Below are 16,872 nucleotides of genomic sequence, written 5' to 3'. Positions count from 1 at the left end.
AAGAGAACCTGGATCCCCAGAACTGACTGACAGACAGCCGTGAGCTGCCACGTGGGTGCTGGGAACTGAACCCAGGTCCTCTGCGAGTGCAGCCACAGTGCTCTTTGCCGTTGAGCCACCTCTCCAGCCCCTGCTGGCGCTTTCTTTTAAATAGTGTTCCCAAGGATTATCGTGAAGTCAGGTAATAAAAGCTTCAAAAAACAAACCATCCGATCTTTTTCCTGAACCAAAAAACACCACATAAGCAATGTATAATCTTATGTGTTATTATGACTACTTTCTCAAAGGCCAAAACAAATGGCCACTGAAATTTTTCATAGGAAAAAGTATCATTTTTTTTATCATTATCTTTAAGCATTATCTTTAAATTTTATCATTAACTTTTGGTCAATTACTTCCTTTCAGATAAACACATTAACTAATCATCATCATCATCATCAGGCTCACTGCAACAGCAAATATTACGTGGGGAGGAATTTGCATAATATTACATGGGGATCAATCTGCCTGATACCAAAGTAACAGCAACAGTTGTAACTGACTTGTTCTGATGTCCACACAAACTGTTGACAGACATATCCTAATATTTAATATTAAAGCTGTAGCTCACAATTTTCAAAAAGAGATAACTTCTTTCACTACAAGTTTTAAGTCTATTCTCAACATTTTGATTTGAGAGAACTGTGGGAGAAAAAAATTAAATATAAATAAAATCATTCCTCCACCTGGATATATCTCCTCTTCCTTGAAAATTCTTCTTACTCTCACATGGGCAAACAAATGCTGAAGATACTCTCAAGAAAAGACCTGCCGTGCGGTGGTGGCGCATGCCTTTAATCCCAGCAATCGGGAGGCAGAGGCAGGTGGATCTCTGTGAGTTCGAGGCCAGCCTGGTCCACAAGAGCTAGTTTCAGGACAGGAACCAAAAGCTATGGAGAAACCCTGTCTCGAAAAAGACCTAACCCTCAATACGTCAAGCCTCAAAGTTAGCCAGCCTACAAAGTAAACACGCTTGTGTTCACGGCTTCAGCTGTAATCCAGAAAAGGCAAAGTGATGTAGGGAACGTGGCGAAAATAAGCATCTCTGGGTTCAACTGCAGCACTAGCAAAAACAAACAGACGCAAACCAAAGGATCGGGATCAACTTCCCCTAGCCGTATGCTGCAGCTTGCTCGCTCTGCACTTTATCTGTCTTGACCCTTGTCTGGTGTCTCCCTCTGCACACAGGCCTCACTCCGGGGACGCGGACCTTTCTGAGACACCGCATACCGAGGGTCATTCCCTCCCCTGAAGCCTGTTCTGTACTTTCCCCTCGGCGCCTTCCTTGAATTTCTACACGACTGGTGCAGTCCTCAAATTCAGGCCTCGGTGCAAAAGCATTGTTCCAGAAGAGGTTTCCCTCACAGTCCCAACACGGGATGGTCACTCTGCAGCCATCTCTCTTAGCCATGTCCTTGTGGAGGCCTCTCCACAGGACTATGACCAGATTTCCTATCTGCTTTATCAATACACACCCTTCTATCAGAATCAGTTTTTTTAAAATTTTCTTTTAATATTTATTTATTTATTTTGTATACAATATTCTGTCTGTATGCCTGAAGGCCAGAAGAGGGCGGCAGACCTCTTTACAGATGGTTGTGAGCCACCATGTGGTTGCTGGGAATTGAACTCAGGACCTTTGGAAGAGCAGGCAATGCTCTTAACCACCGAGCCATCTCTCCAGCCCTATCAGAATCAGTTTAAACTTACACGTAACACTTACACACACACACACACACACACACACATGCACGCACCCCTAATTTTTTTTCTATAAAACTGCAAGCACATAGGCTAGTAAAGAAGATAACAAAATGTGCCCTCATTTATACATAACTAGTTTCAGTTTTAAGTTTCATTTATTTTCTTTATTTTTACTTTATGTACATTGGTATTTTTGCCATGGGTGTCAGATCCCCTAGAACAGGAATTACAGACAGTTGTGAGCTGCCATGTGGGTGCTGGGAATTGAACCCAGGTACTCTGGAAGAACAGTCAGGGCAGTCAGAGCCATCTCTCCAGCCCTTAAGTTTTATTTATTAACTAACTCTTCACTGCGGACATAGTTCATCTAAACACAGCAATGCATAATCCCTAAAGAGAACTTTCATTCAAAACACATACTAAACCACCATCGCCACTAAAACTGACCAATACTTCCTTGATATTGTGAAATATACCCAGTTAGGAGCTGAAGAGATGACTCAAGGGTTAAGAGCACTAGCTGCTCTTCCAGAGGACCTGGGTTCGACTCCCAGCACCCATATGGAGGCTCCCAACCGTCTGTAACTCCAGTTCCAGGGGATTCTGGCCTCTGAGACAATGAACACACATGGTGCAGACATATATGTGTGCAAAACACCCAGACAACTAAAATAAACAATTATTAAAAAAAAAAAAAACAACAACAACAAGAGGAAAATTTTTTTTCAACTACTCTGGCCATTGCTACATGAGCCAATTTAATCCTGTTTCTGTCCCTGTCCACACAGAACTGGGGGGTGGGGGAGCTAGTCCTTTGCCTGCCCCCTGTTCCCATCAGCGTCACTCTGACTGTTCTAGACCATGGCAGCACTCCCTCAGGTGGCATCAGATATCAGTCTTCCTGTGCCCTTGTCCCTCAAGGACCCCAGCAGCTGAAGGAGCTGAGTGTGGGCCCCTCACTGACAGGCCCAACGGTGCCCTCTTCTCAGAGGTCTGCATTTCGGCCCGCAGGCCTCTGTGCAAGCCTCTAAATGTTTCCGTAGTTTAACTTCGTCCCCAGTAAATGTGCAGAAACTTTAACGGTGGTTTGCACTACTAAAAGCTGAAACTGTGTCCTCCAGCTACCCATTCATGGGCCAGGAAGGTACGGTTCATCTTTCCTGGCACATAGTTAATAATCCTATGAATTAAACTCCTCCTCCTCCTCTTCTTCTTCTTCTTTTTTTAAAAAAAAAGTCGGATTCCAAGAAGAATGGGAAGCAGCTAAGAATGCAACAGAGACCTGACTTTCACAGTCCATCAAAGTCCAAACTCAAGAAACGGCAGGAAGCTGTAAACTTCCGAGAGACTTACATCCAGATCACATTCTGACAACTTAAAAAAAAAAAAAAAAACTGTATTAGACGTATTCATTCATTCATTTGTGTGGCAGAGGAATGGAGAGTGTACACCATGGTGTGTACATGGAAGTCAAAGGACAAGCTGCAAGATTTGGTTCTCTCCTTCTATCACATGGTTTTAGGGAGCAAACTCGGGCTTTCAGACTTGGCAACAGGGGCTGTACCCTCTGAACCATCTCACTGGTCCAGATCCAGGACATTTCATATCAGCATTGCTACTTCACCTCACCTGCACTTCAGTCTACCCACCCCCAAAGCCATTCACAAACCTTCATTACAAAGGTACATTTGTGTTGGATTCTATCCGCGTTAATCTCTCTCTCTCTCTCTCTCTCTCTCTCTCTCTCTCTCTCTCTCTCTCTCTCTCTCTCTCTCTCTCTCTCTCTCTCTCCCCCTCTCCCTCTCCCTCTCTCTCCCTCTCTCTCTCTCTCCCTCTCTCTCCTTCCCGTCCTTCAAGACAATTTCTTTGTGTAGCCTTGGCTGTCCTGGAACCAGGTCTCACACTCAAACTCACAGAGATCCGCCTGCCTCTGCCTCCTGAGTGCTGGGATTAAAGATGTGCTTACCACCTCCCAACCAAGCTGCTTTCTAACTCGGAAATTTGAAATTCTTTCTTTTACTGTCTATCTATTATTCTACACTACTTCATACAGTTCGTTACTCTTCAGGAGATTTACCTGTTCCGGAACAAAGAATCACCCTTGTAAGGATTTCACATCGGACAGGAAACCTCTTTCCTTTCCAGAAATTATCAGGAGTTGTTGTATAAACAGGTATGGACAGAGGAAGGAAGTGCCCTGCCAACAGCGCTCACAATGAACAACAGGATCAGCTGGATTTCTTGGCCTGCCACTGGGATCCATCCCAAGCTGAGCTGCTCATTCCTCACGAACTGCTCTCCACTGCGTTCCACCAGATTCTCCACACGTCAAAGTTACTCTGTCAGAACCGATCCAGGGTGTTTCCAACAATGACAACCCACGTGTGAGCGCTGCCTCCAAACCGATCTGAAGTCAAGACCAAGTTCTGCCAGGACAGCCCTTGGCCAAGACCCAACTTCTTTGAGGCTCGAATTCCTTGTCTTGTACAACGATGGAAAAACCCACCTTGGGAATCAACGTGAAGAGGTAACGTGGGGAAGGCCCTGCTCTAAATTTACAGACAATGATTTATGGATGCAGAAGCTACTGTCTCGCTGCTCTGGAAGAGAGGTGAGCATTCTGAACCACAGATTCATCTACCTGTCCAGCCCCCACACTGCATTTTAAAATGACAAATCTTAGGATGTGTCTTCTATTCATATCCTCAGGCATCATCTTCTGAAAGTTAATTCTGTTCTTCACAACAGAGATTTACATTCTCCTTTAATACTAAAATATTCTTGTATCCCCAAAATAAAAAAAAATGAATTCACATATTATAAGGCAATTTCTCAAAGAAATACAAGCTTGTTTATAGGCCTCTAAGTTTAGTCTTGAATTATAGATTAGCAGACATTAGACATCAGTTTTCACTCTATTTCACAAACTCAATTCTTTTGTCAGGAATCCTATACACTTAACCCCCTCGTATTTATTACAGATCTGAAAACAAACTGATCTACAACATAAACCTTCAGATCCCTAACAAAACAATGACTTTCAAAACCTAAGGGTCCTACTTCTTGACATTCAATGCAAAACAACGCTGCCTTGAAATCCTGGGTTTGGAATGCTTGCCTATGATTCTAGTACTGTTGAGGCAGAGGCAAGAGGATCTATGTGGGCTCAAGGCCAGTGCCGAGCCAGCTAGGGCTACATAAAGACCCTGCTGTTTCTGGAAAAGAGAGGGAGGGAGAGAGGGATGGAAGACGGGAAGAACGGAGGCCAAGAAATTATTTGAATATAATATTTGATTTCTATAATATTTGATTTCTAAAACCATCAAAGCGCAACCAACTAGCATCAAGCCACATGTTAAAATATGAACGTGGAGCTGTCTCTACATTTGAAATGTATAGCTGTGCCACTATCAGAAACTGGGTGTTCTAACAGATCTCACATGTATAGGGGGTGAGCTAAAGACCTGAGACCAATCCAAGAGCTCTAATACACCTGCCTGAGACAAGCTGCAAGTTCCCTCTTCTCCACGTATGTAAGAATCAACTGCTAGTCCCCCAAGTCAAGAGTCTAAGGAGGAAAACAATCCTGCACCGAATGCAAGTTCTAATAAGAAGGCTGGAAAAGCATTAGAGAGTGTGCACTGCCGGTTTTTGAAGGTATCTATAACTGTTCTGTGTCCTTTCCCTTGGGTGACAGGTAGGTTCTAGTTACATATAAATATCAGGTATTTTTCCTATGGTCTAGGCTGCGGACAAAGGCAGGACAAGAAGCGAAATGGATGTATTTTGCATTAAACAATGGCATTCTATAAATATTTAAAGTGATATAAATTTCCGGGGAGATCAAGTTATCTCTGTTTAAGTAGCTATAAAAAAAAATTTACGAGCCAGGCCGTGGTGGCAAACGCCTTTAATCCCAGCACTCAGGAGGTTGAGGAAGGCGGGTCTCTGTGAGTTCGAGGCCAGCCTGGTGGTCTACAGAGCTAGTTCCAGGACAGGATACATAGCTACTGAGAAACCCTATCTCGAAAAACCAAAAATAAAATAAAATAATAATAATAATAAAATAAATAAAAGAAAAAACAATGACTACCATCCTTGTATCAAGTTCCCTAAACAACAAGAAGTTATCGATGTAATTTTTTTCCAAAGATTTATTTATTTATTTATTTATTTATTTATTTATACAGTATCCTGCCTGTAGGCCAGAAGAGGGTACCAGATCTCATCATAGGTGGTTGTGAGCCACCACGTGGTTGCTGGGAATTGAACTCAGGACCTCTGGAAGAGCAGTCAGTGCTCTGACTGCTGAGCCATCTCTCCAGCCCCCTCAATGTAATTTCTATAAGCATCATGTGAATATTTTTACAAGCTTCTGGTTTTACTGAGACAGTGTCTTCCTGTAGAGGCCAGGCAGGTCTTAAACCTCCATCCTCTGGCCTTGGCTTACCCACATCCATTGGTTGGAATCATGTAACAATTCTGCTAGCTAACTAGTATTAGTTTCATTTGAGAACCAGTACACTAGACGCTGTTCAAGTCACTTCTTCTCCAACTTCTGGCGCGCAAACAGAACCCCTCCGGAACATGTCAAAACACAGTCTCGGGTAACTCCCTCTACCCAGGTGGGTCTGGGAAGTCGGCACTGAAAATAACAGGTAAGTGTCACCCAGGTGGTCTGTCCCCCCACCCAAGTCACACTTTTAAAGGTATCGCTTTTAGTCAGTGACCTTCAAGCAACCTAAAACTCCATTGTCTTCTCATACAGATCAATACTCTCAAGTGGTTCTGCAATCAGGCTCTGCAGGGCTCCAGGAAAGGCACGAAAAAAAAAACCCAAATAATGTAAAGAATTGTATTCCATTAAATACCTCTAACACCAAGTTCTAGTGTGAACTATTGGTGGCAGGTGCGCAGGTTTCAAAAAAAAAAAAAAGTAGAACTAAGGAGTCCTTCGTTATTTCTTTTCTGTGAAACACAGGAAAGATGGATATGAAATTACTTAAACGTTATTACCTTGTCACAGTTTGAATACCACCGCACCTCACTGAGGGGAGGACTGAAACCTAGCCAACCACAGGTCCCAGAACGTAAAGAAAACTCCAGATAAAAACAGGAAAGCACTTCCAAACCACAGCCTCGGCATACGGTGGAAGAACGGAATTGCCCTCTCTCCTTTCTTTTCTGTTGGGAGTCAAGTCGAGGGCCTAGTGCATGCTAGCAACATCCTAACGGTGAACAGTAGACTAGGTCCCTAGCCCCAGAGGGTAGGCATTTAAAATGATGTATTATGGGATGTGGGGCTCTCCGTTCTTAAAGGAAGAAAAAGGACCCTGAGAAAAAGGCAAGTCCCAATATTACCAATAATTTAAAACGTAGAAAACATTTTGTACCAGCCCCCCAGGTAGATGAAGAAATGCTGCTTGGTATTCCCATTGTGTTCCAGACTGTCTACCTTTCTGGGTGATGAATCAGGAGAGACAGTACCAATGACTCAGAGATGGGGAGCATCTGACATGTGAATGGGGGGGGGGGGTAGTATAAACACTCAGGTCTCTTAGAACACTGGGCTTGCTGTAGACTAAGCACCATCCTAATCTCCCCGGATTTCTAGGGTTTACTGAGAAGAACTTGCCCCAAGCACTGTTCAGCAAATATGCTGAGCTAACTGCTGCCTCGCCAGTGCTCCCAGGGAAGTGAGTGCTCTCTATAGCAAATAATCCTCCAGCCTCACCCTGGAAGGCCTGGGTTCAAATTATGCAGTAGGAACACCATCTCGAGAAGAAGGAAAATATCATTTAGGTCGTAGTAAAGTATACACTTTTGAATTGCTAACCAAAAAATAATTTCCTATTTTTCATTTTGCTAGCACTCCGGTGTTAAAAAAATCTCCTGAAGCAAACTAGAGAGGTTCTGAGAGCAATCTCTGAGCCCAAAATTTGGCTCAGTTTCTATTCAATTCCAAACCATTACAGGCTTCCTCTTTCAAATGCCTAATTATCAAAAACAACTTTAATAAAACATAAAGGGAAAAGGCTAAGGAAATATGATACACAATGCAAGGTTAATTCTTTAAAAAAAAAATCTGTTTTTCTTCCACATACACATATCACAAGAACACTAAAACACTGCGCTATCACTTCTGTGCCGTTTTTTTTTTTAGTCAGTATGTAATAACTGCCATTTTTATAGCTATACAGGCGCGAATCGTTTAAGCTCTAAGCCTCTACGTTCTACTCTGGTAACAGGGACTGAGTAGCTACATAACAGGGCTGCAATGACCTTTAAGGACTTCAGCCAACCCTTATGCAAGTAGAACTTTTAACTATCTGTTGGCTTTTAGCGTAAACCAAGTTTTCATGGCTGCCTAACGAAACACTCCTGTTTCCTGTGGCAACTGTCTTCAGGCAGTAGCTCTTGTAAATAGAGCCGACACAAAACTGTCTCAGAAGTGCTCAATGCCCCCGCCGCCTCTGAAGAGGTGGACCGCTTAGGGATGAAGCTAACTCACCGGATCTCACCGTGCTTCCTCAGCGTACTAGCGAGAACCTGCGGTCAATGCCTGTGTTCTAGATCCTTCTGGGTGCTCAGACTGTGGCCCAGTGGTCCTTAACCCTGACTCACATGAGAATTACATGGGGAGTTTATAAAAATATTAAAGCCTGGGCTCCATCCCAAACCCACTAAATCACATGGGAGTGGGAGTGGAGAACAGGAAGGGCCAAGAATCGGCGGCGGCGAGGGGGGGGGGCATTTATTTTAAGTTCTGCACATGGTATCAACAGGCTGTCAGAGTTAAGAACCGCTACCCTTTGGCCCTTCAAGCACTGCATTTGTGTGCAAACGCGCATGAGATTCGGCAGATGGATAGGTGGGTATGAAAGTAAGACTCAACCCAAGAGTCTCATCCTCATTGGCTTCCAGCTCACTTGTCTCTTCCCTTTAAACATAGAGCATGCGCGGAACCAGCAGAGGCTGCGTGCCCATGCGTTCACACTGCAAAGTCGGTGCTATGTTCTTCCATTTCTTCCTAGCCCCCAGCCTTGCTCTGTCCAAATCTATACAGCTGTCTTCTTGTTTTGCCCACTCCGCCACTTCGACAATGCAGTGGACACGGGCATGTAATGATCATTTGGTGCATTTGAAGAACACAAAAACTAGTAGACTAGTCATTGAATAATGTCCTAATTATTCAATGAGAGCGAGATACTACCACACGGGAAAGGTAGAAAACGCCAAAAGTCATGGAAATTAAAACAAAACAAGAAACTAATGAATGAAAACCAGAGTTTATCTCATTAAAAGGTGTCTGGAAATTTGGACTTTTATACTTAACTCCCCACAGTGCCTGCCTGGTATGCTATCCCCTCCTGGGAAGTTTTAGCTTTTAACCCATTTCCACTCTAAACTATCTCGTAGTTGCTACTGTGATGTTTGGCTGGAGTCAGGTGCCGTTGCAGCAATATAAGCAACACACGAGAATAATACCATCAGTTGGTGAAAGCCAGAATGAATACATCATACGGGTGTTTGATGTGTGCATTTGGGGGGATGGGAGGATACTGTTTCACCATGTATTCCTAGCCGGGCTCCAACCACACAGATCTATCTGCCTTCCTCTGCCTCGGCCTCTGCAGTGGGGTGGAAGGCATGTTCCACCACAGCCTATAATACCTACTGCTTGAAGGAACAAAGATTGTCAGCCACTGAACTAGGCCCTCTAAGCACATTCCAGGAAAATCTGGAATAAACTCGTTTGGGAATACTGCGTGAATGAATGCAAGTCTCATTCAACAGCACACCTTTGTTTCCCCACTGGCAGAATGGGCGATACCTAAAAGTTTATAGAATATGACCTCCTAAAAAACAGGAGTGCTAAGCGGTACAACACACCAACCCTTTCGGCGAGTGCCTCTCACTATTCAAAACTGGAAGAAATGTCTTACAATTCTCAAACAGCAACAGCCTAAGAGATAAGAAAGTCGTTCAGCTTCAAAGTTCTGCAGTATATATTCTCCAACTGTTTATACCATATTTCTTTAAAAAAAAATATTCTAAAATTCCAACAGTAAGGGAAGGAGACACTTGAGAAGTATGTCAGCTAATTAGATACTGTGGTAAAATATGACTTTGTTTTGTTGGGTCCTACAGCTTGAAACAGAGCCATGGTTACCACTAAAAGAAAGCAATCCTCAATTCCCTATTCAATAAAAAAAAAAAAAAGGTTCAAATTCCACAGACGAAGGAAAAAAAAAAAATGGTACCCTGGGTTGTTTGTTTTTAAGGAAGATTAAATTTAGGAGTTGCCAACACCCAAACGAAAAACATTCCAGAGTATTCGACTCAATTGCAGTGGGGAGCCGTCTACAGTCTCGGCACTGCGTTCCCTCACTCAAGAGGAGGACCCACTAACAAAGGATGTTTCTCAGGCTCTCACAAGATACACCCTACTTATTTTCCTGGGCTTCTTCTTCTTCTTCTTCTTCTTTTTTTTTAAGTAATTAAAAAAAATAATTTTAGCCCAAGCAGCCAGACCAAAAATATGAAGTTTAACATCTGCCAACATAGTTCCCAAAATAAGACCCTTGTCAGATGAACCCTGAAAAAGGAGCAAAAATGACAAGTTCTATTATTTGGACCATAAGTTGCCTTTTAAAAATAACGCTGAGGAATGCAGACTTTCCAAAGCTTTGTCTTCAATTCCCCTTAATCTTCATATTTTTACATTTAAAAAAAAAGGAACCTGGAAATTTGATTACCATTCTTATGAATTCCTTTGAAAGCAGCTTTAATGAATAACAGATATCTTGTACAAGTAGTAAACCACAAAGGACAGTTGTTCTGCCTGATAAAAATCTCTGAAACATTCCCATAAAAATACAAAAATAGACCCTACAGAGACACACTCCGATTTTCTAGTCATGGAAATCACATTAGTACTTAAAATTATAATTCTAATATACTCCTTACTACAAATCACTTAAACCACAATTATTAATAAATTAGTGGGCACTGGGGTGGAGATGGTCTCACAAACGCATAACCCTGACTGGTCTCAAATGCTCCATCTTCCTGCCTCAGCCTCGCAAGGATGCGATTATGCTTTTGAGCCATGATGCCTGGCTTTTAACGTGCTTTGCGTTCTGTTCTGTTTAAGCAGTGCTGGCGATCAAACACCGGGCCTTAACACATTCTAAGCGAATGCTCTACCACTGAGCTACACTCCCAGCCCACAGTTAGTAAATATTTTAACAGTCACTTAATGGCCAGGAATAAAAAAGTTGTGGGTGGTGAACAAAAACTAAAAAGCCACTGAGTAAGATGTGGCTCCTCGGGTGAAGCGCAGTGGTCAAACCACTTCCCCCCCCCCCCCCCCGCAACGGTTTGGGGCAGCTTACTTCCAGGTGGATAGAAGTGCGAGAAGACACTTCGGCAAAAATCTTTACACAGACCCTAAGAGAACGTCCCTGCTGCCTGAAGAAATGTTTTTGTGAAATAGCAAAAATAACCCCAAACAAAAGAGCACACACCTCCCACAAATGCTTGCCCAATTATTAAATACCGCAAGAAATCCCTGAGCCTCCAGAACCGAGATTGCTACAGCATCCCCGCTTGGGTGGGGGTGAGGGGGTGGGGTGATGTAGGCTACACAGCAGACTTTTATTTGGACACACTCATCTCGAGTTTACTGCGAGATAAACGCTGCCTTAGATATTGCTAGGGCTACGCTTTCTTTACAGGTGCTCTCCTGCAAACACCGCTAGGGAAGTGGAGATAAAACAACCTGATAGCCGGAGACGGACACGTGGGAAAGCAGAATACGTCATCACCTCCACGAATCGATTTTCCCTAACTGATCACCCCCACACGGAAAAGTCTAGGCTGGCAAACCTTGGGGACACAAACTGTCTTATCACTCTAAAGTAGGAAACCGGTTCCCAGGGCGCAAAAAAAGCACGTGTCCTCATCTGGGTCGGAGAAACTGCCCAGGAATCATTTGCTCAAAGTAAATCTCCATCCCGGCTGAAAGGGAGTGCAAGGGACCTCCGGGCCCCGGGTCGAGGGAGCTCCCTGGTGGAAGACACCGGAGGCGGCCCCGATCCCCGAACCCTCCCCGCCCCGCCCCGTCCGGCTCACCTCCGCGGCGGGGATGTTGACCACGCCGGTGGAGCGCCGCTTCTCCCGCAGCTTCCTCTTCTCGATCTGCCCCTTGCCTTTCCTGGCGCTGGGCCCCGAGCTGCGGCCCTTCTCCGGGGCGCCGTCCGTTTCTTCCTCGTCGCCCCGGGACGCGGGCGCCCCCGCGACTGCAGCGACGGTCGAGCATTCCTCCTCCGGCCGCCGGGAGCCGGGAGCCGAGCGGGGCAGCGCCGAAGGACCCAGAGCGCAGTTCAGGGCGGTGGGCCCGGGGACAGCAGGTGCGGCCGCGCCCGCGGGGCCGTGGTTAAGCTCAGAGGTCCCGGCGACCCCGGTTGGGGACAGCGGTCCCGCAGGGGACTTAGCGACTGGATCGCCGCCGCCGCCCGAACCCGGGCCCGCGGGGTTCTGCTTCGCGCGCATCTTCTCGCGCTTCGCCTTCCACTCCTCCAGGAAGTCCGTGGTGCTGCCGCCGCCGCTCCGGTAGCCGCCGGTCGCCATGTTCCCAGAGGGGCCGGCGGGGGCGCCCCTCTCGCCGCGCGTCCCGACTCCCGCCGCCGCCTGCCGCCTGCCCGGGGAGCAAGAATGCGAGGGGGACGGCGCGCAGCGCGACCCAGGCTCTGCAAGGGAAGCACACGGGCCGGGGGAGGGGGCGCGGCGTTAGGTCCCCGGGCAACCGCAGAACAGCCATGGGCTCCCCCCTCGGCGTCCCCGCGAGTCCCCAGCAAGTTCGCAAGGCTCACCTCCGCCGTGCACCCCGAGATCCCTGACCCCGGGGAAGCAGAGAGAGGCGAGCCCCACCCTCCCCTCTCCCCCCCCCCGTCCCACCCCGGTGGGCGACCGCGCACCGGGACACCCGCGCGGCTGCCACCTGTGTGCCGAGCTCCCCGCGACTCCTCTCCGCTGGCGCGGGCTCATGCTCCCGCGCCACGGACGCCTCCATTCCGGGACGGGGCATGGAGCCCCCTAGCCGGCTGGAACAGGCGGAGAAGTACGTCCAGCGGAGAACGGGACCGGTGCACGAGTCCCGCGCGGGAGACCCGGGGAGCCCCTTCCTTACCTCCGAGGAGTTTAGGTGGGACAAGGCGCGGGGCGGGGAGGAGGGTTGTCCAGGTGAGCCAGAGCGCTCAGGACGCTCACGACCAGCCACGGCAAACTCGCCCGCTGGAGCTCGGGGGCAGTCCCTGGCCGGAGGGAGGGAGAGAGGGTGGGAGGGAGAGAGCGAGGGGCGGAGGGGGGGCGGGAGCCGAGCAGGGCCGAAGCGGGGCGGAAAGGACCGAGTCCCTGCCAGAAAGTGGGAGGGGGGAGGGAGTGCCGCCGAAGCCCCGCCCTCCGCGCCCAGGTACGCGGCGCCCCGCCTATCCCGCCGCGGCGTCCCCTCCCTCTCGGGGCGCCAGAGGCTGGGACACCTCATTCTTCCAGCGCTTGAGATTCTGGGGCGGGATCGGTCGCTCCACGCCCCTCTCCTCGCTCCACTTCCCCGCCTCTCAGGTCTCCCACCACTCTTCCTTTTAAGTCCAACACCGTATTATTCTAGGGAAAGTTGTGACTTGCTGAAGGCAAGTGCTACCAGCTAGTGATGATTCATGACCTGGCTCGCCAGGGTGGGGAAATACCCATGCGTCCCTTTCTCTCGCCGCTGCCCACCCCTTTTGGGATGCAAGGGGTGGCGAGGAGGACCCTGAGAAACCCAGCAAGCCTCTTCAACACAGCGAGTGTCGTGGGAAGGGAGTTAGCTAAAAGAAGAAGCTAAAATTAATTATTTATCAAGACTTTGTTATTCTCTCAAGCTTTTGACTCGACATGATGCCTTTGCACACTTTTACTGTATTTTGCAGTTCATCCCGTTTTCTCGCAGTCTCTACACCGCTTATGGACGGTTTTAGCGTCGTAAAGCTGGATAGTCTCCGTTTTTTCCATCCCTACTATGCTCAGGAGTCCATCCTCACACGCGGGTCTTCTATGGTCTCTAGATCCGGGGAGAATGGGCCCCCGCTGATCTCTCACCTCCCTGTAAAGGCAGAGTGCATCGTTGTCAGAGGCTGTGAAACCATGCCTTCATGTCCTAAAAAGTAAGAGCCGTGAGTCACACACAGGCTGACCTAACAAATCTTTCTCATTTTGCTCAGGTGGCACAGTGTGGGCAAGGAGACTACAGGCACCTACTAGAGCAATGGGAACAGGCGACAATGACTCACAGGCTTTGCATTTCTCAGAAGCAGTTCTGGTCTTTGGCCTGCCGGTTGGAACGGCAGAAACGCTTAGAAAGTTACTTGGTAAAAGGTCTCACCTGAGAGACTTTAAAACATGCTGATCGTAAGCGTAGCTGGAACAAACCGAATTGTGGTTTTGTTTTTTGGGTTTTTAAGAGGCAAGATGAACCTGGAGGTGGCTGCGCAGGCCTTTAATCCCAGGACTCAGGAGGTAGATCGCCGCAGGCAGATCTCTGTGAGTTCGAGGTCAGCCTGGTTTTACAGAGCGAGCTCTAGGACAGCCAGTACTACACAGAGAAACTCTGTCTCAAAAAATAAGACCAAACAAAAGAGGCAAAATGGAGCCTGACTATAAACTTTCGTATTCAGGCATTGATCTCTTGGAGGGGCTGTAGACCATGCTGGAAAGAGGACATGCTCAGTTGGGATGTCCAGACCTAATTTATCATACAGATTTTTAGCGTGTGTTTAAATTCTCTGAAATTCTGTAGCTTTCTTTACTACAAGATCAGCAATAGTACCATATATTTTAAAGCTGTTTTAAGAGTTGACTCTGACTGTAGTATGCTTGATTCAAGGGCCACTCCTGTTACTATAATATCAAACTGTCCTGGGGTTTTGATTGAGGAGACAGAAAGGAGAAGGAGGAGGAAGAAGAGGAAGAGGAGAAGAAAAAAGAAGAGGATGAGATTGAAGAGGAAGAAGAAGAAAGAAGGAAGAGGAGGGGAGGGGGAGGGAAAAAGAGGAGGAGGAGAAGGAGGAGGAGGAGGAGGAGGAAGAAGAAGAAAGAAGAAGAAGAAGAAGAAGAAGAAGAAGAAGAAGAAGAAGAAGAAGAAGAAGAAGAAGAAGAAGAAATGAATACGTTAACTTGAAAACAATAGACCTTAAATGAACAAGGGTAACATTTATGAAAATAAATTTATCACCCTCCTCCATCTCTTAGTACTAATCGACTCTGAGTCAGGAGTGTTGGCTGGCTTGGCTTTGGGTAAGTTGCTTAACTTTTGTGCCTCTGTTTACCTGCATATAAAATGGGGATAATGATACTTCCTTCATGTTAAGAGCATTGTGAAAGTGCCTCAGGTCCTTAGATAAAAGGTAATACGTGAGAACCAGAGCGGTTACTAGTCTATAAAGTGCCCAGGGAATCATGGATGAAAGAGATTATTAAGGTACAAAGCACTCTGTTTTGTTATTGTTATCGCTTATTATACCTTTTGTCTTGACTTTACCATTCTCATTATTCCCAAAGGTAGATTGCACAACTAGGCTTCTTCTAACATTATAGTGAGGTATTTGAGCTGAGTCAAGCCTGCCCTGTAAGATGTTTGCATATCATCTTTATGTATAGACTTCTGATGAAATAATCCTCAAAGATGTGGGGCTCAGTTTCTCAGCCTCCGCACTATTGACATTTGGGGCTGGGTGGATCTTTGTTCTGGGGTTTGCTTCATTTATTGGAATAGGCTTAGCATCATCTTGGACTTCAACCTTCCAGATGCCAGAAGCATCCACAAAACCTTTTGTGGCATTGCCAAGTGTTCCTGGGTCAACAGTAAAACTCTCGGAGTTGGCCTGACATAGCTCATTTCAGTGATCCATTTGTACTTAATAATAAAGGAAAATATGCTAATGCTAACAAAAGAAGCAAGATTTTATTTGAATGTGTCAGAGTGAGAATAATTATAAACACTAACCCTCACTTATATCTTCTAGACAGTATTATGAACTAGCGTGTTTTTTATTTTATTAAATTAATTTATTTTCTTTAAACCGATCTTTTCTCATTTTACATACCAATTCCCGTCCCACTCCCTCCCCTCCTCCCACTCCCCCCTCCATCCACTCATCAGTGAGGGTAAAGCCAGCCTCCCATACAAGTCAACAAAGTCTGACACTTGACTTTGAGGCAGGACCAAGGTCCTCTCCTCTATATTTCGGCTGAGCAAGGTATCCCTCCAAAAAGAATGGGCTCCAAAAAGCCAGTTCAAGCACTAGGGAATAACTCCTGGTCTCACAGCTAGTGGCCACAAAGACTGCCCCAACCACACATCTGTCACCCACATTCAGAGGGCCTGAACTATCATATCTGTATGTGTTGAAATAATGAATAATATATTGGAAAAATATTCATTTTTATTCCAATGCAAATATCTCTAGAGCATATAGCTTATCCTCAAATTAAAATAATAGACAAAACTGGTGTAAAAGTTAACTATTTCCATTCTATAAGGATTATAACAAAGGTCAGCAAGCTCTCGTTGCCCTCCCCACCACCCATACAGTCCTAACAATGACCTCCCAACTGTTTCTGATAATATAGATTTCGTGTTTATTGTTTAAATATCCTTACCTTGTTTTCTACTTTTCTGCTTGCCCATGTTTGGTGAGAGATAGTTCTCTTATGCTAGCTATGCATACATTTTTCTTACCCATAGACTGTATCTATATCTTGATTCTAACTAAATATACACTCTGGGTTTTTATAGAGCTATGATAACTTAACATTGTAACCCGGGATTGTGTGGTGCACTCTGATTCCATCTTTACAACTGTATTTCCTTGCTATAAAAAAAAATTCCTTTGCAGTTCAACCTTGTTTTTATTTTCTTTTTTCAATTACTGGTGTATTTCTTTCTCTATATTGACACCTGTTGCAGGGGGCCACTTGTTTGTCCTGACCACCCAGAACCAAAATAACCACACAGAAACTGTATTCATTAAATCACTGCTTGGCCCTTTAGATCTAACTTCTTATTGGCTAACTCTTACATCTTAGTTT

At 45.9% G+C, this 16,872-nt stretch overlaps 1 protein-coding gene across 2 annotated transcripts in view; it reads right to left on the bottom strand.

Moving 5' to 3' along the window:
- Positions 1–13,097, bottom strand: part of Pawr (pro-apoptotic WT1 regulator) — a 75,007-nt gene extending 61,910 nt beyond the window's left edge. Inside the window, exons 1-2 of one of the 2 annotated variants that reach the window (XM_050135555.1) lie at positions 12,938–13,097; positions 11,881–12,497 (exon numbers count right to left, since the gene is read on the bottom strand). In XM_050135555.1, coding sequence (XP_049991512.1) covers positions 11,881–12,378 — 498 coding nt within the window. In that variant the 5' untranslated portion in view covers positions 12,379–12,497; positions 12,938–13,097. The remainder of the gene's footprint in view (positions 1–11,880; positions 12,498–12,937) is intronic. The other variant, XM_050135556.1, reaches the window with a different exon arrangement.
- Positions 13,098–16,872: the final 3,775 nt, after the last annotated feature.

The sequence above is a fragment of the Alexandromys fortis genome, unplaced genomic scaffold (genome assembly GCF_014885135.2).
Source record: "Alexandromys fortis isolate MF-2015 unplaced genomic scaffold, M_Fortis_MF-2015_v1.1 scaffold_24, whole genome shotgun sequence".
In the NCBI taxonomy this organism is placed as follows: Eukaryota; Metazoa; Chordata; class Mammalia; order Rodentia; family Cricetidae; genus Alexandromys; species Alexandromys fortis.
Note: the sequence above shows the minus strand (reverse complement) of the source record. Positions and strands in the feature narration are given on the sequence as shown.